Source organism: Mustela lutreola, chromosome 16 (genome assembly GCF_030435805.1).
Source record: "Mustela lutreola isolate mMusLut2 chromosome 16, mMusLut2.pri, whole genome shotgun sequence".
NCBI lineage: Eukaryota > Metazoa > Chordata > Mammalia > Carnivora > Mustelidae > Mustela > Mustela lutreola.
The window spans coordinates 59,458,889-59,484,639 of NC_081305.1; the positions used below are offsets into that span (position 1 = coordinate 59,458,889).

At 42.2% G+C, this 25,751-nt stretch overlaps 1 protein-coding gene across 20 annotated transcripts; it reads right to left on the minus strand.

The window, feature by feature from the left end:
- Window positions 1-1,028: 1,028 nt before the first annotated feature.
- ZNF45 (zinc finger protein 45) lies at window positions 1,029-24,671 on the minus strand. 20 transcript variants are annotated; one of them, XM_059153447.1, is made up of 14 exons: window positions 24,400-24,671; window positions 23,691-23,936; window positions 23,276-23,322; window positions 22,593-22,681; window positions 21,821-21,903; window positions 20,990-21,047; window positions 13,133-13,563; window positions 12,719-12,887; window positions 11,992-12,045; window positions 11,589-11,629; window positions 9,126-9,254; window positions 8,246-8,372; window positions 7,430-7,525; window positions 1,029-5,460 (listed from the first exon to the last, which is right to left on the minus strand). In XM_059153447.1, exons 10-14 carry the CDS (start codon window positions 11,601-11,603, stop codon window positions 3,632-3,634), a joined length of 2,196 nt encoding a protein of 731 aa, XP_059009430.1. In that variant the 5' UTR covers window positions 11,604-11,629; window positions 11,992-12,045; window positions 12,719-12,887; window positions 13,133-13,563; window positions 20,990-21,047; window positions 21,821-21,903; window positions 22,593-22,681; window positions 23,276-23,322; window positions 23,691-23,936; window positions 24,400-24,671; the 3' UTR covers window positions 1,029-3,631. The 20 variants fall into 20 exon arrangements, with proteins under 20 accessions (XP_059009430.1, XP_059009444.1, XP_059009431.1 ...); XM_059153461.1 differs by having other exon boundaries at window positions 1,029-5,227; window positions 5,330-5,460; window positions 23,276-23,936; XM_059153448.1 differs by having other exon boundaries at window positions 23,276-23,824.
- Window positions 24,672-25,751: the final 1,080 nt, after the last annotated feature.

Below are 25,751 nucleotides of genomic sequence, written 5' to 3' on the forward strand. Positions count from 1 at the left end.
AATATAGGAAAAGTCTCTAAAATAGTTCAATAGATGAAGCAACAAATCAAAATAGTCAATGATATTGCCAAGTTACAATCATACTCCAAGAGATTTCTTGAATCCCCACTCAGATCTTCTCTCAGATCCTTCCTCTACCAGGTCTTTTATCTGGCGCCACATTTTCTTTCATAAAACTATCAACCAGGCGCCTGGGTGGCTCAGTGAGTTAAAGCCTCTCTGCCTTCTGCTCAGGTCATGATCTCAGGTCCTGGGATCGAGCCCCGCATTGGACTCTCTGCTCAGCGGGGAGCCTGCTTCCTCCTCTCTCTCTCTCTGCCTGCTTGTGATCTCTCTCTCTCTCTGCCAAATAAATAAATAAAAAAATAAATCTTAAAAAAAAAAAAACACACAACTATTAACCAGATTATTTTGGTCAACTTTGCAAATGTGCCCTCTCGAATACCAGTTTATTTACGGAGATACCTGGGAGGTTGCCATGCTAGCCCAAACATCAGAAGCGAATTATGAAGAAACTTCGAAATAGGAAAGAAACTTGGACATATGATTTAGTGTCTGCCAATTATAAGCTTCATCTCCTGCCCATGTTCACTGCCTCCTTCATAATTCTGATAAGGTTCACCTACCACTCCCAAAGTGCAATCTTCCACCATTTTTAAAACTTGTTCAGGGAGGACTTCCACTGTATAAAGTACCTGAACACTGACCATTCTTTCTGTTCCGGACCTTCTCTTAGACAGCTATCCCCTCTACCTTAGATCATCCCAAAGCACTACCATCATGAGTTGTGTTACCCCAATTTAACGATGGTGAGGGTACTTCCTTACATCACAATGAAATTGCTGTAACATATATATCAATTGCATAGAAAAATAAAGCTTCTTGCAGAGGACATGATTATCTACATAGAAAGCTCCAAGGAATCTATACAGCATGGCAACTTTAACTAATACCCAAGTTTGGCAAGATCATAAAATACATAAAACAATCAACTGCATTTTTATATACCAGCAATAAACAATTGGAAATTGAAATTTGAAAAATTGTACCATTTAATTTAGCACCAAAAAACACAGAGTATTAGGTATAAATCTAATCTAATAAAATATGTGCAGAATCTATGTGCTGAGAACTACAAATTATTGACAAAAGGAAATGGAAGTGTCCTAAACAAATAGGCAGATACTCCATGTCTGTGGCTTAGAATATTCAATATTGCTAAGATGCTAAGTCTCCCTAAAGTTATCTATATATACTCAGTGCAATCCCAACAAAATTTCCATCAATTAGTTTATTTTTAAAAATCACAAAACTTATTTTAAAAATTATACAAAAGTTAACAAATTAAAAAGGCCAAAACATTTTGAAAAAGAAGAATGGAGTTGGAAAACTCACACCATCTCATTTCAAGACTTAAATAAGGCTACATATTAGCAAAATGATAGACGCATAGATTGATGGAACCAAGCAGAGGCCAAAAGAAGACCCACACGTATGATCAATAGATTTTCCACAAGGGCTAACAGAAATTTGATGTTAAAAGGATACTTAGTAAGTGGATGTTCACGGACCAAAAACCACGGTCCTTGACCTCACACTTTATAAGATGAACTCACATGGATCAGAGACCTAAATGCAAAAACATGAAACCATAAAATTTTTAGATAAAAAAAGGAGAAAAGTCTTAGTGACCTTGGATTGGGCAGAGTTCTTAGATCTAAAACCAAAAGCACAATCCATGGAAGATGAAAACAGAACTTCATCAAAAACAAAATTTCTACTCTGTGAAAAACACTGATAATGGAATAAAAACACAAAACGCACAGAGATAAAATATTTGCACATGTAACTGACAAAGGACATATGCCTGGAACACATAAACTCTCAAAAATCAAGAACAAGAAAACAGTTCCCAGAGAAAATAGATACACATACAGGACACATTCAGATATAAAAGATGCCCAACACAGTCATTAGGAAAATGCAAATTAAAACCAAAGATGTCACAATAAACCTTTTCAAATGGTAAAAGCAAAACCCTAATATGCATTGATGGTAGGAATGCAAACTGGTATACCCATTTTAGAGTTGTTAGCTTTCCATACAGTTAGACATACTACACAATTCCACTATTTAAATTTTTACTAAGACAAAGAAAACCTGTGTTGACACACATATCTCTTTGAAAATATTTATCACTGTTTTCTTCATAATCGCTAACAACTGGAAACTCAAATATCCTTGAATTCATAAATGGATAAACCAAACACGATCCATCCATACACTAGACTACCATTCAGCAGAGCCACACATCAAGATTCATGACTCTCAGAAGCATAAAGTGAAAGAAGCCAGACTTGAAAGATTACATACTGTATGATTCCATTTTAGGACATTCCAAAAAAAGTAAACTATGCAGACAGGAAACAGGCAGATGGCTGCCAAAGGCAGGGAGAGGAGACAGGGAGAGGGGTTGACTACAAGAGTACAAAGGAATTTCAGGGTAGGGGGTCGGTCTTGGAAGTGTTAAAACATCTTGATTGAGTTGGTAGTAATACAATAGTAAGCATTTGCCATGACACAGAATGATATACCTAAGAGTCGATTTTACTATACCAACTATTCCCTAATAATAATTTTACAAAAAATGTTAGCTTGTAGAATTTTCATAGATGTCTTTTATCTCACTGAGGAATTTTTATAATGGACACTGATTTTGTCAATCTTACTTTCCTCAATCTACTAAAATGATCATATATTTGATCAAGAGAATCCAGACATAAGAGGACACACATTGAACCAAAGAACAGACAACTAATGTGAGGTATAGCAATCAAACTTGATGCCACTGGAGGTGGGAATGACTAGAAATGTACACAAGGAAACATTCTGGTTTAATAGAAATATTGTATACATTGATTTTGGTGATTACATAAGTGTATACATTTGTCAAAATTCATGAAGTTGTAAAATTGAGATTTATGCATGTTACTGCATGCAAATTATACCTCAATAAAATGTTAGCATATAAAAGTGCTGGTCACAACCCACTGAAGTGATTGGGGACCTACTGGCAGGTTGATAAACACTAGTTCACAGGACCTGTAGGGTTGGGAAAATAAGCCCATGGGTACAACTTAAATGTCCCCCAAGCCTTGCAGAATTCCTCTTCTAAGCACATTTCACAGAAATTTTTAAAGAAGAACTGAATAAAAATTTCACATATGACCATTCTCCCTTTCACTCATTTAACATTACTAAATACCTACCATGTATTAGGCACTGAAAACACGGAATAGATTTGGCAGTCAACAAATCCCTATGCTCTTGCGAGCTGATACTCTCATGGAATATAAAATTCTGGCACTTCCCTCTCAGCCCTTCAGTCAACTTCAGATCAGATGCGTCCTTCCTAAGCCTCACTTCCATCTATTATCTGCTAAATGTCAGCGTTCTGAATGAAGTCCTTATGTCACTGCTCTCATGAGGCTTTTCTGCTGTGTGGTCACCCAACCACTGTGACATGTCAAGCCCTGGCTAAATACTGACTCTTTTATAAAATGCTTTGTCTTCTAGGACAGTTCTGATAATTAGACTATTTCAGCACCCATTTGAGGTATTAAAACATATTTTATGGAGCTTCTTTCCTGTGCAAATTGTCTGGAGAAGGCAAGTCATTATCACCCTCATCATCAGCATGTACTCGCTGATGAATTATAAGACTTGAGCTCCAACTGAAGCCCTTCCCACATTCCTCACATTTATATGGTTTTTCTCCAGTGTGAACTCTCTGATGGGCTTGAAGGTATGAGCTCCAACTGAAGACCTTACCACACTCCTCACATTTGTACGGTTTCTCTCCGGTGTGGACCCTCTGGTGGGCTTGAAGATAGGATCTCTGTCTGAAGCGCTTACCACACACATCACACCGGTATGGCTTCTCTCCTGTGTGGACTCCACGATGAGCCAGAAAATTTGAGGCCCGACAGAATCCTTTCCCACACTCCTCACACTGATACGGTTTCTCCCCCGTATGGCACCTCTGGTGGGCTTGAAGCTGCGAACCCACACTGAAGCCCTTCCCACACTCTGCACACTGATAGGGTTTCTCTCCCGTGTGGACTCTCTGATGCACTTGAAGACTTGAGAACTGACTGAAGGCCTTACCACACTTCTCGCATTTGTAGGGTTTCTCTCCGGTGTGGATTCTACAATGAACGTTAAGATCTGAACTCCGGCTGAAGCCCTTGCCACACGTCCCACATTTGTATGGTTTTTCTCCAGTGTGGCCTCTTTGATGTGCTAGAAGATTTGAGGCCTGACTGAAGCCTTTCCCACATTCCTCACATTTATAGGGTTTCTCTCCTGTATGGACTCTGAAATGAATGTTAAAATCTGAGCTACGACTGAAGCCCTTTCCACATGCATCACATTGATATGGTTTCTCACCAGTGTGGCCTCTCTGATGGTCCAGAAGATTTGAGGCCCGGCAGAAGCCCTTCCCACACTCCTCACATTTGTAAGGTTTCTCTCCAGTGTGACTCACCTGATGGGCCTGAAGGTGTGAACCTACACTGAAGCCTTTCCCACACTCTTCACATTTATAGGGTTTCTCGCCTGTGTGGATTCGACAATGAATATTAAGGTGTGAGCTGTAACTGAAGCCCTTGCCACATGCCTCACATTTGTACGGCTTCTCTCCAGTGTGGATTCGCTGATGAGCCTGTAGTCGCGAACGCCAGCTGAAGCCCTTTCCACACTCTTCACATCTATAAGGTTTCTTTCCCATGTGGGCTCTCTGGTGGACTTGAAGATATGAGCTCTGACTGAAGCTCAGCCCACAGTCCTCACATTTATAAGGTTTTTCTAATGTGTGGACTATCAGAGGAGCTTGACAATGTGAGCTTTTCCCGACGTTCCTCCCACATTCCTCATATTTGTGTGAATTCTCTCCAGTGGAGACTCTCTGGTGATGGTGAAGAGATGACCTCTGTCGTAAACCCTTAAACGATGTGTCATAATTCAACGATTTCTCTCCACTATGGACCCTCTGATGGGCTTGAAGGCTTGAAAGCCGACGGAAGGTGTTTTCACATTTTTCACATTTATAGGGCTTCTCTCCTACATGGGCTGTCGGGTTAGTTTGAAGATGACAGCGCTGAATGAAACCTTTCTCATGCTCCTCTGCCTGGTAGGTTTTTCCTCCCGGATCGTCTCTGTGGGGAACCTGAAGATGTGAATTCTGATTAAAGCCTTTACCAAACCCCTCATCTTTATAGAGTACATCAGCTCGTTTTTCCAACTGAGAGCCAGTTCCTTGAATACTGACCATGGAATCTTGGCACTGGGCTAATTCCTTTGTAACCTGTTGCCAGATCTGCGAGCAGAACAGCTCTTCATGTGGCAGGAACTTTGATCCAATTTCTTGAAGAGTCTCCAGGTCATTTAGATTCTTGTCTCCTAAAAGAATAATAAGAATTTAGAGATGAGGCATATAGACACTTGGTTCAGAGATGTCAGGGCTATAAACTTAGGTCCATTGAGAATCATACTAAGTTTAACATGGAAGAAACAGGTTAGAAATTTAGTGGCTGCAGATCAAGATTCCTAGGGAGTCTCTATAAAGATGAAGCTGCACTTTACTAAAAGCCTTGTCTTTGCTTCGGCATATGTCTGATAAATAGCTTCCACATAATTCTTCCTGTTGTACGCACATATGACCAAACGTTCAAAATGTTTAGTAAAACTGACAGATTATCAGAAAATGTCCCCAGGCAATGCTGAAAATCTTTGCTTGAAAATTATTTCACTGCAAGTCTATTCTATGTTAGAAGCCTTAAAGCACTGGGTTGGTTGTAAAGACACGTGTTTGGGAGAAGCTATCTTATCACATTAAGTGCCTAAAATTCAGAGTATAAGCAGAGAATGGCCTTTCACCTCCTACTGGGAAATATTCTTCAGGACAGTAATGGGGGAAGAGGTTTACAGTACCATATGTCATTCCAAAACCTCACAGCAATAAAGTTCCTATCACCTCCAGGGGGGAAAAAAGTGACAAATCAGAAGTTTAATCTTTTACACCAGAGCAAGAACTTGTGAGGAGGAAATGAACAGGGTATGGTACAGATTCTCAAAGTCAATACTGGTCAGGAAGAGTTATGTTCTCCTTGGAACTCTGTTCTACCAATAGACACACACCTAGCTACCTGCTTCTTTTCAGATCACTCATCAAATCATACCTTATCCACAAGGCCTCTTTTCCCATCCAATTTCCAGCAGTAAATTCTCCCTATCCCTCAATACTCCTGGCCATCTGCCTGGCATCTGCTTTACCCCGTTTTGTTTTTATTTTTTTGTTTTTTGTTTTTTTTTTAATATTTTATTTATTAATTTGACAGAGAGATCACAAGTAGGCAGAGAGGCAGGCAGAGAGAGAGAAAGAGAAGCAGGCCCCCTGCTGAGCAGAGAGCCCGATGTGGGGCTTGATCCCAGGATCCTGGGATCATGACCTGAGCTGAAGGCAGAGTCTTTAACCCACTGAGCCACCCAGGTGCCCCAACCCCGTTTTGTTTTTAAACAGCACATATTACATCTGACGTACTATATATGTATGTCCGTTATCTTTTTGTTTTAGGTCTTCTCCCACCTGAACACAGCAGCCACAAGGACAAGCATTGTCACTGCTCCCAGAACCCTGTCAGTATCCAACAAAGACATGCTGAAAGAATATGTAAGTCCCAGTTTGCCTTCTTTATGGAGTTTGAACTAAGTTTCTTTTTTTTAAGATTTTATTTATTTATTTGGCAGACAGAGATCACAAGTAGGCAGAGAGGCAGGCAGAGAGAGAGGAGAAAACTGGCTCCCTGCTGAGCAGAGAGCCTGATGCGCGGCTCTATCCCAGGACCTTGAGATCATGACCTGAGCTGAAGGCAGAGGCCTTAACCCACTGAGCCACCCAGGCGCCCTCTTATGATGTTCTGATTTGAGAAGAGACCTACATGAAGGAAGGGAGAGGCTGAGAGGATGACAGAGAGAAAGGGCACTTCTTACAGAAGGAAGAACAAGTAGAGAGAGAGGCTGATGAAGCAGGGCCGTGATGGGAAGAGTGGAGCGCCAAAACTGGATGGAACAGACTGACATGGGGGCAGGTGACAGGTCACGTGTGCGGAGTGATGGGGGCAAAGCAAGGAGCAGGAAGTGGGACATCATAAGCCACTTGAAGTACTCAGCTTTTACTCTGAATGAGTTAAGAAGCTACCAGAGATTCAAGCAGAGGACAGGATCTGACAAACATACAGAAGAATCACTTCGAGTGGAGAATGATTATAAAAGAGCCAAGGAGGGGAGGAAAAGCACGAGAGACTGCTGCAGAGTTCACAGGCCCGGCCCTGCTGTGGAGGCGCAGGAAGCACGGCCACGCGGCTCTCACCTGCGATGCCGCGGCCCTGGGTTGCTGTCTTTCTCATCTGAAGCTTTTCTCCCCTCTCGCACTGGAGTATTACATGTGGGATGAAGGGCTGATGCCCTGTCAAAAGGTAAGGACAAACATTTAAAGTTTAAAAATTACTAAACTACTAAAAATGTGGTTCTAACCATATCATTTTTAGGACATTAAAATCAGTGATTTCCAAACTGTTAATTACAACCCATCAGAAGACGATGTTTGATGCAAAAATCCAGGATATGCGGGCCTTACCTGTAAATTACTGGGAAAAAAAGTCTGTTTTCTTCAGACTCTTTCCACCATTTCTCACATGATTTTCAGCAACGTGCAGTTATTGCCAAGGACTCGACTATTTTCTACCCTATTTCATTAAAAATGCTGGTCCAAGGAGAGCCTGGGTGGCTCAATCAGTTAAGCATCAGACTCTTGATTTTGGCTCAGGTCACAAAGTCAGGGTCCTGTGACTGAGCCCTGCATTGGGCTCCATACTAGGTGTGGAGCGTGCATGGGATTCTCTCACTCCCTCTCCCTCTGCCCTTTTGCCCATTTGCACATGCATACATACACTCTCACTCTCTGAAAAAAAAAAAAAAAAAAAAAGCTAGTACAATACGCTACATATGTGTCATGAGAGATGACCACAGCAGTCATTGAATCAATTTACAGCTCATTTATAAAACACACTTTGATGATAGAAGACCAGAGAAATGTCATCCAGTTCAAGAGCTCCAAAGGATATATGCATCCAAGGATACAATAAACACTGCAAGGGACTGAAGTCCACAGGGCACCTGTCCTCACCCACAGAGAGCAGGTTCCTGAAGTTCTCCAGCATCACGTCTCCGTACAGCTTCCTCTGGGCGGAGTCCAGCAGCCCCAACTCCTCCTCCGTGAAGACCACCGCCACATCCTTGAATGTCACCGCCTCCTACAACACCAAGCACACGCAAATTCAATCTTGCACCCAACGGCTGCTGGGAGGAGCACTGAGAAAACTGGAAGGGATGTGTAGGAAGTAGTTTCAGATTCTAAGAGACGAAAGTCAATTTTACTACAATATAGGTAAACATTTCAGGTAATACATACTGTATCACATTAGATTTTTTTCTTTCCAAAATAAATACTAAAAAGAACTTTCAAATAAATATTAGCCTCCTGTCTTAATTATTTTCTTAGAATAAGTTTTAAGAAGAAAAAAACTGCAAAATCCAAGAATATGCCACTTCAAAATTATTATGTACGATGACAGGTTTCCTCCTTTTCAACTTTTTCTGTATTTTATTCTTCCCCTCAGAAAATTTAAGTAGCCCTAATTCTCCACACCATACATAACACTGAATATAACCAACGTTTTTAAGTCCTATGTAATCTGATTAGTAAAAAAACAACTTATTTTTCATTTTGCGCTTATTTGCCACTTAATAAATGATCACATTTTCATATATTTACTGGTCATTTTTATTTCTTCTTCTTTACTACCTTGCCAGTCAAAGTCCTTTGCTCATATTCCAATCAGGGTTTTATTTTATGACTGTAAAATTTCTACTAGAGACTTTAAGCTTTTTTTAAAAAAACATATATAAAACATATTTTTAAAAACATACATAAAAAACTCATGTTTTGCTATTTTTCCTGGATAGCTCTGTGTACAGCATGGTTTCTCAACCTTGACAGTACTCACATTTGGGGCCAGATAACTGCTTATTGTGGGGGCTGTCCCCTGCCTTTTTGGCAGCAGCCCTGGCTTCTGTGCAGTAGAGGCCGAAGCCTCCCTCAAGTTGGCGACACCAGAAATGCTGCCAGACACTGCCTGGGGGCAAAAATCACCCATGAGTAAGACCAGCTGGTGTGCAGTAGAGTCTTAACTATTTTACATGGAAACTTTGTGTTCATCATAGGAGCCCTGCATGTCCAGGAGCCGTGAATGAGCAACAGAGATCCTAAAGGAGCCACTGAAGAGTGACCATTAAGAGGCAGTCTCATTAGCTGTGGTGTCTTCTGTACACAACAGCAACTAAGCACACACAGAAAGGCCTAAGTCCTCAAGAAGAATTATTTTCCCTTGCCTCCCTCTTTATCCAGAGTCTTTTGGGATCCGTTGGATCTTTGGTTTCCTGTGTGAGCCTAAGGAGTTTTCTAAAATTCTACAATCCTGTTTCTTTGGAATTAACATGCAGGGGCGACCACGGACTGCCTCTTGAGGCTGGTCGGAAACTAAAGGCAGTAAGAAAAGCATCAGTATGTCTTCCTATACTAGTACTTTTTAAAATTAAGAACACTATTACTTTGATAAAAAATAAATCAATAGGTAAATAAAAAATATAAATCAGGGGCACCTGGGTGGCTTCGTTGGTTAAGTGTCTGCCTTCAGGTTAAGGCATGATCCCAGGGTCCTGGGATCGAGCCCCACATTGGGCTCCCCACTGGGCGTAGAGTCTGCTTAAGATACTTGCTCTCTCAAAAAAAAAAAAAAAAAAAAAGATTCTTGCTCTTTCTCTCCCTCTGCCCCTCCTGCTCATTTCCTCTCTAAAACAAATAAATAAGTTCTTTTTTTTTTTTTTTAAAGGACTCTAGTTTTCTTATGGGAAAATACAGAAGAATATCTTCTCCATGTGACACACCAGTTATGCCTGGCTACACTAAGCCAAATCAGAGTGTTCTATGTGCAAAATCCCCAAGGTACCCCTAGCAAGTGTCCTTTCTCAATTTAGATTCCTAAAGCATTAAGAACAAAGAATAGCAAATGCCTCAACCTCAAAATTCCTTTTTGAGGAAAATGGTTATGTTAGGAACATATTAGTACAATATTCTTTCCAGTATGTCAAAATCAGAATTTATTATAATGTCACTTTCCTGGTTTTGCTTTTTTAAGCTTTTATTTAAATTCCAGTTAGTGGGGCACCTGAGTGGCTCAGTGGGTTAAGCCTCTGCCTTCAGCTCAGGTCATGATCTCAGGATCCTGGGATTGAGCCCCACATCGGGCTCTTTGCACAGCAGGGAGCCTGCTTCCCCCCTTCTCTCTCTGCCTGTCTCTCTGCCTACTTGTGATCTCTGTCAAATAAATAAATTTTTTAAAAAATATCTTTAAAAAAAAAATAAAATAAAGTAAATAAATAAATAAATTCCAGTCAGTTAGCATACAGTGTACTATTAATTTCAGGTGTACTATAGAGTGATTCAACATTTCCCTACAACACCCGGTGCTCATCATAACAGTGTTCTTTAACACAGTAAAAATTCTAAATGACCAGGGCGCCTGGGTGGCTCAGTTGGTTAGGCATCTGCCTTCAGCTCAGGTCATGATTCCAGGGTCCTGGGATCAAGCCCCATATCAGGCTCCCTGCTCAGTGGGGAAACTGCTTCTCCCTCTGCCTGCCCCTCTCCCTGCTTGTTCTCTTTCTCTCAAATAAATAAATAAAATCTTAAAAAAAAATTCTAAACGACCTAAATGTCCAAAAATGGGGCAGAAATTATGAGACACACACACACGCACAGACACACACACACAGAGTCCATCAATTCAAGGGAATATGATATAGCCATTAAAAATGTAGGGAATAGGGGCACATGGGTGGCTCAGTGGGTTAAAACCTCTGCCTTTGGCTCAGGTCATGATCCCAGGGATCATGATCTGGGATCAAGCCCCGCGTCGGGCTCTCTGCTCAGCAGGGAGCCTGCTTCCTCCCCTCTCTGCCTGTCTCTGCCTACTTGTGATCTCTGTCTGTCAAATAAATAAATAAAAAATCTTAAAAAAAATGTGAGGAATAAAAAAAACTAGGAACTATAATATTAATTAATTAGAAAAGCATAATTTGAAAATTTTAACTATATAACTATTATAACTATATGGTTACGAATGCATGTAAGGAAAAGAACATGGGAAAATGAAAACAGTTTTTATAAGGAAAATATAGTAAAGTGGGAGGATTTTTTCCACTGCTAGTGACCTTTCTCCTCTATTTTACTTGTGAAATTATGAAATAAAATAACAAAAATTAATCTACACTAAAATAAAAAGCAGCAATCCTCTGGCACAGAAGAGATTCTGAAATGCCTGCTATTCTGTTTAACCATTTTCAAGAATGCATCTAATCGCAGAGAAATGAGACAATGGTTTAAAATTTAGAAAGGAAGCCCAACTCACCTTGAACTTGGTCATTTTGCCCTCGTCCTTCTAAGGAAGGGCTGAGTCCAGAGAAGGTACAAAAGGGGAAGGAGAAAAAAAAAAAGCCATCAGCGTCTGGCCAAGACTGTCCTTAACCCATTCGACTAACATATTATCACTACCCATATTTCATGCTTCACATCAAAGAGCCATGGTGCCCTTTCCTCAGGGGGCTTGATGGGCAGAGGATGGTCTGGATTCCTGAGACCACTGATCCCTTTGGCTGAGAGCCCCTGCACAATGAACAACCTGCCCAAGCACACACAAATTCTCCTTGTCACTTTTAGGGTATGAATCTGATTCTAGGGAGCGTGGATGTGGAGAATTAAATACCCAGGTTGAGAAAGTAATCACCGGGGTCAAATGTTTTAGGTTCACTTACTAGCTGTGAAATCTTCGACAAGTTATTAATGTCTCCGTGCCTCAATTCTTTCATCTGTAAAAATGGAGGGATTAACAATGCTTATTTCATAGGATTGTTTTAAGAATTAAATCAGCAGGTACAGGACACACAGAACACTCTTAGGGTATCTTATTTCTTAGTAGCTGTAGAAAAGCAGATAATATTCACTAACATAAAAGCTGTCCTCATAAATGGTTTCTATCAATGGAGCCTTTGGAGGCTGTCGCTCTGTCCTGCAAAAATCACCTTTAACCTCCGAAATATACTATACTTTCTTGGTCAGCTTACTTAACGGGATGCCTTTGCAATAAGATTTAAGATTACGTGGATGACTTGTTTTCCTGCATAAAATAAACAGAACCTAAAATTTACCCTTTTAACCATTATTAAATTTGTTATTATTATTATTATTATTCACTATTAAGTTCATTAACCGCATTCCACCACCCATCTCCAGAACTTTTTTGCTATCCTCAACTACAACTCTGTACCCATAAAACAACAGCTCCCCATCAGTCCGCCCCTCAGACCCTAGTAACCACTACTCTACTCTCTCTCTGAATTTTACTATATGGACACCCGTGGGCTTTTCTGTTTTTGTTAACAAAGGACTGTTTTTTGAAAGATATGAGACCTTGTCAAATTTACTGTTAAAAGCAGGACCTTGAAAAAGACTCTCAAAAGCTTAAGAAGAAGTAATAAAAACCTGTGACTCAGGGGTGCCTGGGTGGCTCAGTAGGTTAAATCCTCTGCCTTCGGCTCAGGTCATGATCCCAGGATCCTGGGATTGAGCTTCGTATCGGGCTCTCTGCTCAGCGGGGAGCTTGTTTCCTCCTCTCTCTCTGCCTGCCTCTCTGCCTACTTGTGATCTCTGTCTGTCAAATAAATAAAAATAAAATCTTTAAAAAAAACAAAAACCTGTGACTCTGCAAGACTTATCTACCCATAAGTGAGGTGATCATTGTCATTATGTCATTCAAACTAACAAGGTATAATAATCCTAGTAAATAATTAAAAACAACAAAAACAGCAGTGGGTGGCTTTAACTGAGCACCAAGTACGTGCCAGGGACCTTATGAAGCACCTGGCACACCGTTTGGTGAAGGTACTGCCCACATACCTATGATGAAGTTACTGTTGCACAAGTCGTGTGACTTCGGTCCAACTGCCTACACCTCTGTGTCCATCCTCAGATACAACAAAGAGATCAAAACAGAATTTCAGCCAGAGGGTTACTGTGCTGGAATAAATGAGCTAATCTGTGCGATGCCTCTGGCATGGTACCGGCATTTTGGAAGTTCCCACTTGATGAGGAGGACTGTGGCTTCCGTTTAACAGATGAAGAAACTGAAGCTTGATGAGGTCAAGACACACAGGCGGAAGTGGAATCCAGCTCTCACACCAGAACCGGTATTCTAGATGCTTCTCTGCTGCTTCTGAGGACAAAAATACACTGATGGGACTCCAAGAGGTCTCACAGGAAGAGAAACGAGAGCTGAGAGTAGGGTTGACAGACACGGAAACGGGGAGACAACTCTGAAGCCAAAGGATCTGCTTGAGGGAGAAGAGAACAGTGCTGTGAAGGGTGTAGGCTCTGGAATCAGACCACCAGTGTGTGAATACTGCATCCCCAACTTGCTAATACTTTGTGTCTCAAAGCGCAAGCTAAAACTGGAGATAATAATAATGGCAACAATAACATTACCAACCTCAGGGGAAGGGAAGTAGGTCTAAGTAACTATATGTCAGACACTTGGAACAGCATCTGGTGGCTTAAACATGCAACACAAGTGACTCGTATGGCTGCTCGACATGGAACACCCAAGGAACCCCTTCCTCGGGGTAGAGACAGGCAGAGAGTGGGTTAGATTCCCGAGATCAAGCCTTTTCTAGCTGAGCACCTCTGGGTAGTGAACCACCACCCAACCACACAGGTGGCCTGGATATAAGTTCTCCTTTTCACTCTCAGGGTAGGACTGATTCTGAGGAGGGTGGAAACTGAACATACAATAATCAGGTTAAGAGATTATTATTGGCCAATTGTTGGTTAATTTGTTACTTATTAGTTAATTACTATTACTTACTCCTCCATCTTTAGATACAGGAACCCTAGTATGGAAAAGGGCAATGGAAAACTTCCCAATCTTGGCAGAAACAGGCTTCTGGGATCTGTGCTTCACTTTGTTCTGACTCTATTTGCCCAAAAACTTTTGCTCAGTAAGAAGTGTTCTGCAGGGAGCGCTTTCCATCACCTCTGGGAAAAGGGGGATAACTGGTAAATCAATCTTGTAATTAATACTGACTCAGCTTTGTAGCTCAAGCACTTGAAACAGTGCTTGGAACAGGAACTGCTCAGGAGACACTCAGCAGTCCGTGTCAGGTTCTTAATGAATGAAGATTTCTTTGAGTTATTAAAAAAAAATTTTTCTTTTTAGAGAGGGAGGAAGAGAGCGGGGTGGAGAGGCAGAGGGAGGGGAAGGGAATCTTAAGCAGACTCCACACCCACCATGGAGCCTGACATGGGGCTCTGCCTCACAACCCTGAGATCACAACCTGAGCCAAAACCAAGAGTTGGACACTTAACCAACTGAGCCAGCAGGCACCCCTGAGTTGTAAAATTTTGAGGCTGATCCCAGGTGGGAGGATTTGGAGAGCAGGTGTTTTATTTCCAAGATTTTCCTCCAAGTCTTTCACAATATTTGCAAGACCAAGGTCAACTTTGGAAGGAAAAGAGCCTCTGGATTTTTTTCCTAAGATTTTGTTTCTTTATTTTAGAGAAAGATGGCGAGCACAGGTAGGAGGTGGCACAGAGGGAGAAAGAGAGAGGGAATCCCAAGCAGACTCTACATCAAGCCCAAAGTGGGGCTCAATCCCAGGACCCCGAGATTATAACTTGAGCCCAAATCAAGAGCTGGACATTTAAGCAACTGAGGCACCCAGGTGACCCCTTTTCTTTTCTTTTTTTTTTTTTTTTTTTAAGATTTTATTTATTTGAGAGAAAGAGAGAGAGAGTCTGTGCGCATGCATGCACGCTGGCACGTACACATGCATGAATTGGGGGGTACAGGGAAAGGGGGAGAGAGAGAAGAGCATCTGGATTTTTAAAACTCCCATCTCAGGGCCCCTGGGTGGGTCAGTTGGTTAAGCGACTGCCTTTGGCTCAGGTCATGATCCTATAGTCCCAGGAGTGAGTCCCATATCAGGCTCCCTGCTTGGCAGGGTGTCTGCTTCTCCCTCTGACCCTTCCTCTTCTCATTCTCTCTCTCTTTCTCTCATTCTCTCTCTCAAATAAATACATAGAATCTTTTAAAAATTAAATGAACTAAAACTACCATCTCAGAAAGGTGATTTCTGCTTTTCGAAGTCAGTACCTACATGGACCTGGTACGAAATCCACACAGTGTGTCCATCAAAATATTCAGAGCAACTAGCTCACTGCCTACATAATTAGCAATAGACAGGTTAATTTATAAATTCTTCATTAAATGAGTTTATCAATTCACTGAACACTTATGGAAACCTCACTAAAAGAAATATAACTGGGGCGCCTAGGTGGCTCAGTAGGTTAAGCACCTGTCTTTGGCTCAGGTCATGATCTCAGGAGTCCTGGGACTGAGCCCCACATCAGGCTCCTTGCTCAGTGAGAAGTCCCTCTGCCCTTCATCCTGTTCATGCTAGAGTCTCTAGTGCTCTCTCTCTCTCAAATAAATAAAATTTAAAAAAGAAGAGAGAGAGATACAACTTGCTAGTTTGGTGATTATACGTTGCTACCTGGCAGAGTAGGGTATGGGGTCCTCTGGGTCCCCTGAGGCCCATGGAGCAGGTTCTACATAAACATAGCTTTTGCTGAGCTGTGGGGGATGACCGAGTTCTACTAGACCAAGAGAAGTAGAATCACTGGAAAACCTCAGGAGAACAAATTGCTATGTTGGGAATGAATACAAATCAGAGGCAGCAACAGATAAGCAGGTGGGTGGGATTCAACCTCCCTTGATGTGAGTCCCAGTTTTATCTGCAAGGCAGCAGGAAAGCCTTGAGGAAGGGAGGGTAAAAGATCCCTTTGTCTTGTAATCAGATTATTCTCTCAACAGAGAGATTGGAAGGGGAAGTGGCTGGGATCAGAGAGGACTGTTTGGAGGATGAAGTCAAGAATCATTTACTTCTTGGAGAGAAGGGAAGATGGTGGCAAAAGCAGGAGGACCCTAAGCTCACATCCTCCCATGAATACAACTGGATAACCTGGAAATTCCTACATACCCCAGTCATCAACCTAAACACTGACATAATAAACTCACAAGTAAAGGTAGAAGCCAAGAAGTGTGGAGCCTTGGTTTGGGAGAGAAACAGATCGTGGCTTCAGTGGGGAAGAGGGAGCTATGGTTGTGGAGAAGTGTGAGAGACCCGAAAATGAATCTCCTATAGCCATGGTCTCAGAAAGCAAGAGGGGCCGCATTTCAGGAGTTCTTGCAACCAGCAGGGCTGAAAGCCTGTATGTAGTCTGAAAGGTCAGTGGGCCTGGCTCAGGCAGAGCTGGAGACATCCTTCTTGGAAAGAAGGCAGGACACAACACCTGCGGACATACAGCATGGAGGCAGCGATGGGAAGTGCAGAAGTGCGCCTGGGGCACATAGTGGGTAGGTTGTCTGCTCATCCTGAGAGTGTGTTCCAGAGAGGCTGCATTCCTGGAGAGACCCTCCTGGAACAAAGAACTGGCAGGAGCCACTGGCCCTCCCTCACCCATCAGCATAAACACAGAGCCACTTGCAGGAACAAGCACAGCACTGACACTCCCTCTGTAACTTCCTTACACCAAGCAGAGCACACGCCACACTCATAGGAGACACTCCCCGAAGCACCAGGCACTGGGGAACAGAGAACACTACATGGCAGGACACTACAGGACTTCTTCTTCACAAAGCCATTACCCTCCAGTAAGGGAGATGTCACTGACTTTCTGAACACAGAGAAGCAGGCACAGACTTAGACAAAATGAGAAGACAGTGGAATCTGTCCCAAATAAAAGAACAGGGCAAGGCCACAGCCAGACATCTTAGTGAAAGAGATCTAACGAACATGCCTGATAGAGAATTTAAAGTAATGGCCACAGAGATACTCAGTGGACCTGAGAAAAGAGTGGAGGGCACTGGTAGGCCATTAACACAGAGCTACAAGAATAACAGAGATAAGGGGCTGAATAAATGAAATGAGAAACACACTCAACGGAATGAACAGCAGGCTGGACGAGGCAGGGAACCAATTAATGACTTGGAAGACAGAGTAATGGAAAGTAACCAAGCTGAACAAAAGACAGAATAAAGAATTCTGCAAAACAAGAATAGACTTAGGGAACTCAGTGACTCCATCAAACATAGTAACATTCAGATTATAGAGATCCCAGAAGAGAGAGAAAAGGGGGCAGAAAAGTTATTTGAAGAAATAATGCTGAAAACTTCCCTAATCTGGGAAGGAAACAGATAACCAGATCTAGGAAACACAGAGAACCCCCAACAAAATAAAAAAAAGCAGATCCACACCAAGACATATTGTAATTAAAATGGCAAAAAATGTAGAGAAACAAATTTTGAAAGCATCAAGACAAAAGTAGTTTCTGCGAGCACTCAGTAGGAAAGGAACTCAACAAAGACTTGCAGAATGACTGCTGCAATGAACAGCTGACAGATATGTCGTGTTGATCAGGGCCTTATTATTTATCTCCTACTCTATGCTATAGTCAGTTAAGCATCCGACTCTTGATTTCAGCTCATGATCTCAGGGTCATAAGATCAAGCCCCATGTTGGGCTTAGTACTGGGCGGAGAGCTTGCCTGGTATTTTCTCTTTCCCTTTCCCTCCACTCCTGCACAAGTGCTCTCTCAAAAAAAAAAAAAAAAAAAAAAAAGGCATGGTAAAAAGAGGTGAAGAGATAGCAGGAAGGGCTGTTGCAGAATAACTTTTTGTCATGGATGCTTCTCGTACATTTGACCATGAAACCTGAACCAAGCAAGGGAGAGCCCATCATGCAGAAATCTGGTACTGGAAGGATGTGGAATTCAGCCAGAGAGAAAACAGAAAATATTTTTTGTTAAGAAGCATGAGTCTGGGGTGCCTGGGTGGTTCAATGGGTTAAAGCGTCTGCCTTTGGCTCAGGTCATGATCCCAGGGTTCTGGACCAAGCCCCGTGTTGAGCTCTCTGCTCTGCAGGGAGCCTGCTTCCTCCCTTCTCTCTCTCTGCCTGCCTCTCTGCCTACTTGTGATCTCTCTCTCTCTGTCAAATAAATAAAATCTTTAAAAAAAAAAAAAAAAAAAAAAAAAGCATGAGTCTGTTCTCTCTACCAGTGCTTCTCAAATTTTAATGTTCCATGAATCAAATGGAGACCCTGGAAGGTACAGAAACCTCTGTCTCACACCTAGAAATTCTAAATCAGAAGATCAAGGATGGAGCCTAAAAATCTACATTTTTAACAATATTCCAGAGGATGTTGATGCTGTTGGTTTCTGGGTCACTACGAGAGTAGCAACAGTCAAAACAACCCTCCAGATATCCTCGGACAGACTAAAGACTTGAGGTTTTCCCCTTCAACTCTTCTTCTAACCACAACAGAGCAAAAAAGTTAAGAGAAAGTAAATACACTGCAATCTTCTCTTTCTCTCTGGTTCTAAAAATGGGATTAGAATCAAGGTTTGTTAGGATCGGAAAGAATACCAAGGGCACTCTAAGCACCTAATTTTACCCACAAGGAAACTCAAGCCATTCATAAAATACTCTCAATTTTTGCTGACATTTAATAGCAACTGACTTAGTACCTACCATGGCACCATTTCCACGAATGTTGTACATGTGCTATCTTATTTGATCTTCACAAGTCTAGAGATTGAGACAAATCATCCCCATTTTACAAGTAAAGAAGATAGAGCACAGAGAAATAGCTCTGTTCATGATCAACCAGTGACCAATAGAAAAGTCAAGATTTTCACCCAGAGCCTTAACTACTTGGACAGCACATTAGACTCAAAAGGAACTTAAAAAAAAAAAAAAAGGGTTCAGGCCTTACTACAACTAATCAAATCAAGTCTGTGGAGGGGGGCGACTGAGGTGTGCACTCCTACACCCCTCCTACTGCCCCAGGCCACATTCTCATTGTCTGGTTAGGACACTGCACCAGGCACTAAGGAACCTAGGCAATATGGCGCCCAAGCCCTTGTCTTACAAGCAGCGGTTGTCAACTCTTGTGTACATCGCATCGTAAGGCCCGAGATTCCATGTGCTGCCCCTCACAGGGCCCAAAGGCCTAGCCATGAGTTACTCTGTTCTCTCCAGATATGGTCCTGGCCCCTGATGCTGGGGGAAAGGCTCCCACCCAGCTACTTCCTCTATATATGAACCAGGGTCTAGATTCAATACTATCTGACATCTTTTATTCCAACCTCACCAAGAGCCTGCTAAATCACAAAGCCAGTCTGTCAAAAACCCAGAGAGCACACAAGAGCCCTCATTCTCCTGACCACTGACCCCAACCTGCCTCTTTTCACTAGTACCCAATACAGATGTCTCCACCTGGTTATTTGCTGCCTCTCTAGTCATAAAAGCAAAACCCCCTTCCTCTCTCTGCTTCCCAACCCTGCATGTAACAGGCTTCATATGGTCCTATGTAGCAGGCTATGCCTCTTGGTTCTGGGGGAACCATAGTGTTAAAAACCTTCTTTCTCAATGGAGTGAACCTCTCCATGTTGCCACACAATAGCCTGTATAACTTTAAGACCCGAAAAAATTCACTCTACCAACTGGACCAGATGCACCCCACTCAGTCCTCAACCTAACAGCCTTTACCTCCCTGCCAGCTGTCAAATTATTCAGACAAGCTAATCAAATCTTCCTTCAGGAGCGAAGGGTCACTTTACATTCCTGTCACTACAAAAACCCCCTACTACAGTCCCTGCTGGTTTACTCTATTTTGGGCGCAAGCCCCACACGGCCCTACACGGCATGTAGTGTCCTCCGCCCAAGGGCTGTGGGTAAGCTGCTGCCAATGACACCTGCCCAGTGTCGGGTGTTACACCTTCAGCCATCTCATACTACTTAGAACAAGGATTCGCCTTCCTACACAGGCTGAATAGGAGGTGATCAGAACAGCCTCAAAATCACCCAGAAAGCTAATAAACACAAAAACCAAGGCTCACTGATACAGTAAAACTCCTAGATCTTTGTAGTCTCTCTATTTTTGACCCAGTTCCCTAAAGTGATTTTGATATGACCATAGTTTGAGAACCACCATGTCAGTCTATCCTGCCTCTCCAGGAGTTGTCTGAACTGCTGAAGGACATCCAGAAAATCAAGGGCAGGGTTAGACCTGGCACTGAGGCCTCCTAAGTCCAAACTCTCTGCTTCTCTCCATTGTATGATGCTCTCGGAGGCCTAAGGAGCAAGAGTAGCTCATGAATGCCCCTGAAGGCAAATCCCCGGAGTGAAAAGAGAGCTTCCATGAAGACCAGTGCGATCTGACAAATACAATGCAAGTTCCATAGTATAATTTAAACGTTTCTAGTAGCCACATTAAAAAAAGTTAGAAGAAGCAACTGAGCTCAATCTTAACAATATATTTTATTTAACTCAATATATCCAAAATATATTCAGCCTACGATCAACATAAAAATTCAACCTGCAATCAACATAAAAATTACTGAGACATTACACTCCTTTTTTTCATACTAGTCTTTGAAATACATTGTGTGTCTTACACTTACAGAACATCCCAACTAGCACTAGCCATATTTCAGGTGCTCAATTATCACATAACTTGAAACTTTTTAAAGCAACTGAGACCAAATAACCATCCCCCAGGGACTTTCTGGGTTCAAGACAGCAAATTAGTGTTAGTTATAAGTTTAACCAATGGCTATTACAGAAACTATTCATTTTTGTTCAACTGAATGACGGAACTAAAGTAGGGAAAATGGTAGGCAGGTGAAAAAAAGAATACCTTAAAATCCCCTTTGCCCTTTCGATAACTTGTTGCATTTTTCATGTCACATAGCCACCTATAATAGAAAAAAAAAAATGTTAGTCTGTAATATGTCGAGGATTTACAACATCCTAAGCTATGTCAAGCACTTTACATAGCATTTCTCTTTTAATATTCACAAAAACTTTAGGAGGTGGGTACTGAGAGTCCTATTTGGACAGGTAAGAAAACAGAGGCACAGAGAAGCTAAATACTTTGCCCAAGGTTATCCAGTCAGAGTGCCAGAGCTAGGTCTTAAACCAAGCTGCTCAAGTTTGATCCTGTTTTGCCCGCTACTGACTGCCCCCTCTCCTGCCCCACTGCTTGTTTTCTCGCTCTTTCTGTCAAATAAATTAAATTTTTAAAAAGATTTTATTTATGTATTTGACAGAGAGAGACACAACAAGGAACGGAACACAAGCATGGGGAGTGGGAGAGGAAGAAGCAGGCTTCCCGCTGAGCAAGGAGCCCAATGCAGGGGTTCGATCCCAGGATCCTGGGAACGTGACCTGAGAAGACAGACGATTAACGACTGACCCACTCAGGTGCCCCAATAAAATCTTAAAAAAAAAAAAAAAAAAAAGAAAGAAAGAAAGAAACATTAGCATCAACTTGTTTCTAAGAAAATTTGTTTTAGACCATGACATATTGGGCATAATGGTACATCAGCTTCTGAATACTCTTGAAAAAGTGGGTGGTATTCCGCAGCCCACCACAAGTGAGATCAAAGATAAGGAATGTGAATATAGATTATCTTCCTATTTTCTTTCCTAATCCCAGGCTGGGACTCCCCCTTCGATGGCTACTCACTGAATAACTCTTCTCTGCTAACTTCTAGGTTGCTGCTAGGCACTCTGGAAAGAATATGACAAGGTCCTGGAAAACAGCCGTCCCTGAAGCCAACAAGAGAGAAAAGAAATCAAAGTTATATGCCAGTGGCAAAAGCAACCTCAAAGGAGCAAAGACAATCCCTCATCTTCCCTAACTGCAATTCTTTCTAACCTTCTCCTATGAGTAATATTCTCATTGCCAAGACTGAAAACCTTAGAGTTGCTGTCGATATCTGTGATGGACTGAATATGACCCCCTAAAACTCTTATGTTGAAGTTCTAAACCCCAGTTCCTCAGAATGTGATGATATTCTGGGTTCAAAAGTCAGCAAATTAGCAGAATATATTATATTTGGAGATAGGCCATTTAAAGAGGTGATTAGCTTAAAATGAGTTTTTTAGGGCAGTTCCTAAACCAATCTGGTTTATGTCCTAGTAAGAGGAAATCTAGACACACAAAGGGACAAAAGAAGCAGGCACGTAGAGGAAAGGCCATGTGAGAGGACACAGCGTGAAGGCAGCCAAAGGGAGAGGCCTTGGAAGAAACCAAACCTGCCAACACCCTGATCTTTGACCTCTAGCTCCAGATGTAACAAAATAAATTTCTGTTGCTTAAGTTCGTTATACCAATCCTGATGTATTAATAAAATCTCCCTTCCACTGGTTTTCATATATAAACAATTTGTGATAGCTTTTCAGTCCCACCAACTCAACATCTGGGTTTGCTTTAAAATACTCAAGGAGAAAGGCACCTGGGTGACTCAGTCAGTGAAGTGTAGCCAGTGTCTTCTGAAGATTTTCTCTCCCTCTGCCCCTCCTCCTGTGCACGCTCTCTCTCTCTCTAAAATAAATGAATAGAATCTTTTAAAATACTCAAGGAGAGCTATGAAATGTATAAGCCTGATGATTCACAGACCTGTACCCCAGGGGGCAAATAATACATTATATGTTAATTAAAAAATGATTAAAATAATCAAAGAGAAAAAAATATGTGTGTGGAGAGCAGAGAAGCAAAAAAAAAAAAAAAACTAGCAAGGATTGACTCAGGGTGATTGTTACATAGGAGTTCATTATATCATACTTTGGGTATGCTTGGAAACTTCCACAGTAGAGTTAAGGAACTAACTATAAATACTGGGGTAATAATATCATAAAATAAATAAACACACATTTAAAAACTGCTAAACAGAATGCACTAAAATGTTTTTAAAAACTGTCTATATTCTAGATTAGGAGTTATTCTTATTGCTTTTCTGTATACATTTTTATATTTTGTAACTTCTCTATGATGAGTGTGCATATCTTCCATAATGAGAACATGAACTATAAATATTGTCTGAAATAAAAGGAAATGAGAATGCTTCTAAAATTTTATAAAAAGACCAGACTCATGAATCCTGCTTTCAAAATACTTTACATTAAAATTCCAACCTACCTCTGTAACTTGATCCCAAATGACTTGACTCCTCTGCAGCCAGTTTCCTATGGTTAAATATTTATATAGCTTATTTTTCTGTTTTGTTTCCTAATTCCAATTTGAGGACTTCAAACTTTGGGGCCAAGGATATCCACACATAAGGCACACACACCCTGGATTCAAATCCACTTCACCCACTAGCGGTGTGACACAGGATAAGTAACTTGGGCTCCTCTGCCTCCATTCTCTCGTCTGTACAATAGAGGCAGTAACTATTCACTTGAGAGGGCTTTGTGAAGACTGCGTTAATTTTTATAAAACCCTCCGGACGATGCTTAGCACTCCAGGTGTAACCATGAAGACCATCACTCACGTCCTGTGCATGTTCTCCATATTTTCTCAATTATTTAACAGTTGCTCATGAATGAAATACCTTCTATCACCGTAGAAGAGGAAGACGAAAGCGCAGTACGGTCGCAGCGGGGCTCTGCTGCCAAGGGGTCCTCTTTCAGAAGTCAGGAGGCGGAAAAGAAAGGAGCCTGAGATGCTGCAGTCTGGTCTGTGGCCCTGCAAAAACCGCAGAAGGTATTTGTGGGGGACGCTCTCTTTCTAAAACACGAGTCAGAAGTAGTCCGGGCAAAGCCTCCTGTCCCGCATGGATGAGAAGAGCCAGTGCCACCTGGAAGAGTTTGCAGAGAGGTAACTTTTCTGACTACTACTGTAGTGTTTATATTCACAACTGACACCCTGCCACACGTCCGAACTGCTCCAAACAGTTCACTTACACTCTATGCCATGGATTTACAAGACAAATGTGTAAGGCAGGTAATATCCCCGCTTCCAGGAAAGGAAACTGAGGCACGGAAAGGTCAAGTTCTAGGAAGTGACAGAGCCGTGTGGAAGGGGAGGGGAAAGCGAGCTGGGCGGCGGGGAGACGGGTCCGCCTCCAAGCCTGAGACCCGCGAAGCGCCCCAAACGTAGAGGCTCCGGCGAGGGGAAGGCAGGCAGCCGCCCCCGCCCCTCAACCTCGATCTCTGCCACGGGCCGAGGCTTTTCCTCCTTGTGACCTAGGGCCCGGAGCCGCTGATCTCATGCCAGGTCAAAAACTTAGAAAAGGTCGCGGAGTCCCGGGGATCACTCACCTCCCAGAGAGAAACGAAGGCCGCGATGTTAACCTCCCGCAGCGGAAATACCTCCGACTCTGCGGAGCTCCTGGACTACATTCCCCAGCATTCCCGAGAGGCACCCGGGCCGCTGTTCCGCCCCCGCGTGAGGCGGACAAGCCGGTTCCCACACCTACGGCCGGAATCCAATCCGGAGTCCACGAAAGGAGAGGGCTTCGCATTCTTGCCCTCTGGTAGCCGAATGCTTCCGAACACACAGAGCACTGTATTACGCTCTCCCATTTCTCCAGCGGAGCAAATAGTTTTGCGCTTTCCCGGAGCGGAAGTGCTCCAATCCCAGAAAGCGTCTGGACTACAAATCCCAGAATCCTCTGGAGGACTGAGCTTCCCGCCTACCTTAAATTTCTCTTTTGAATGATCAGGTGGAGTCTAAATAAACCCTCCGGTGTTGTGGAACTGGGCTTGCCTTTCTTTCTCACTGCTCCCTTTCACACCTGAAGTAGTTGGAAATGGGAAAAACAAAAGGAAAATTATTAGAAAGGCTGCTATGTGCTGGGTAAAAGTAGAGATCATAAAAGGGGCGAGCTGAGCTGCGCTGAACAAGCCTTCTTTATTACCCGAGCCTGGATTCACCTGTGACCAAGAATCCATTTAAAAGGAGATGCAACCAGAGACTCCTGGGTGGCTCAGTCGGTTGAGCACCTGATTCTTGCTTAGGACTCAGGTTATGGTCTCAGGGTCTTGGGATCAAGACCTGCTTGAGATTCTCTTCCTCTCCCTCTCCCCCTACACCCACTCACGCACTCTAATAATATTTTTAAAATATTTTTTTAAAAAAGAGATGCAACTATCCAGCAGGATATAAAACAGAAAGAGAAAAGTTCTCTGCTTTTCCTTCACTTCAGGAATTTTTTTTGTTGTTGCACTGGCAGGAAATTGGTTTTGGATTGGATTTCCCTGATAATTAGCGATATTGTGCATCTTTTTATGTACCTGTTGGCCATTTGGATATCTTTTTCAGAAAAATGTCTGTTTGTTCCTCTGCCCATTTTTAAAAATTGAATTCATTGGGGTTTTGTTGCTGTTGCTGTTACTGAGGTGTAGGCATTCTTTATATGAGTCCTGACTCTTTATCTGATACATGGTTTCCAAATATTTTCTCCCATTCCATAAGTTGTGTATTCATTAAAAAAACATATTTATTTTGCTGTGCAGAGGTTTTTAAAAAATTATTTTCCACATTTTTATTTAAATTCCAGGTAACTCACTCTATTAGTTTCAAGTATAGAATTTAGTGATTCATCACTTACATACAACACCTGGTGCTCATCACAATTGCCCTCCTTAATAACCACCACCTATTTAACCCA

Coding starts and splice junctions, on each gene's coding strand:
- ZNF45 (XM_059153448.1), bottom strand. Junction 8,373..9,125: donor GCAGTTATCTGGCCCCAAAT/GTGAGTACTGTC, acceptor TTGGTGTTGTAG/GAGGCGGTGACATTCAAGGA. Junction 5,461..7,429: donor CCAGGGCCGCGGCATCGCAG/GTGAGAGCCGCG, acceptor TTATTCTTTTAG/GAGACAAGAATCTAAATGAC.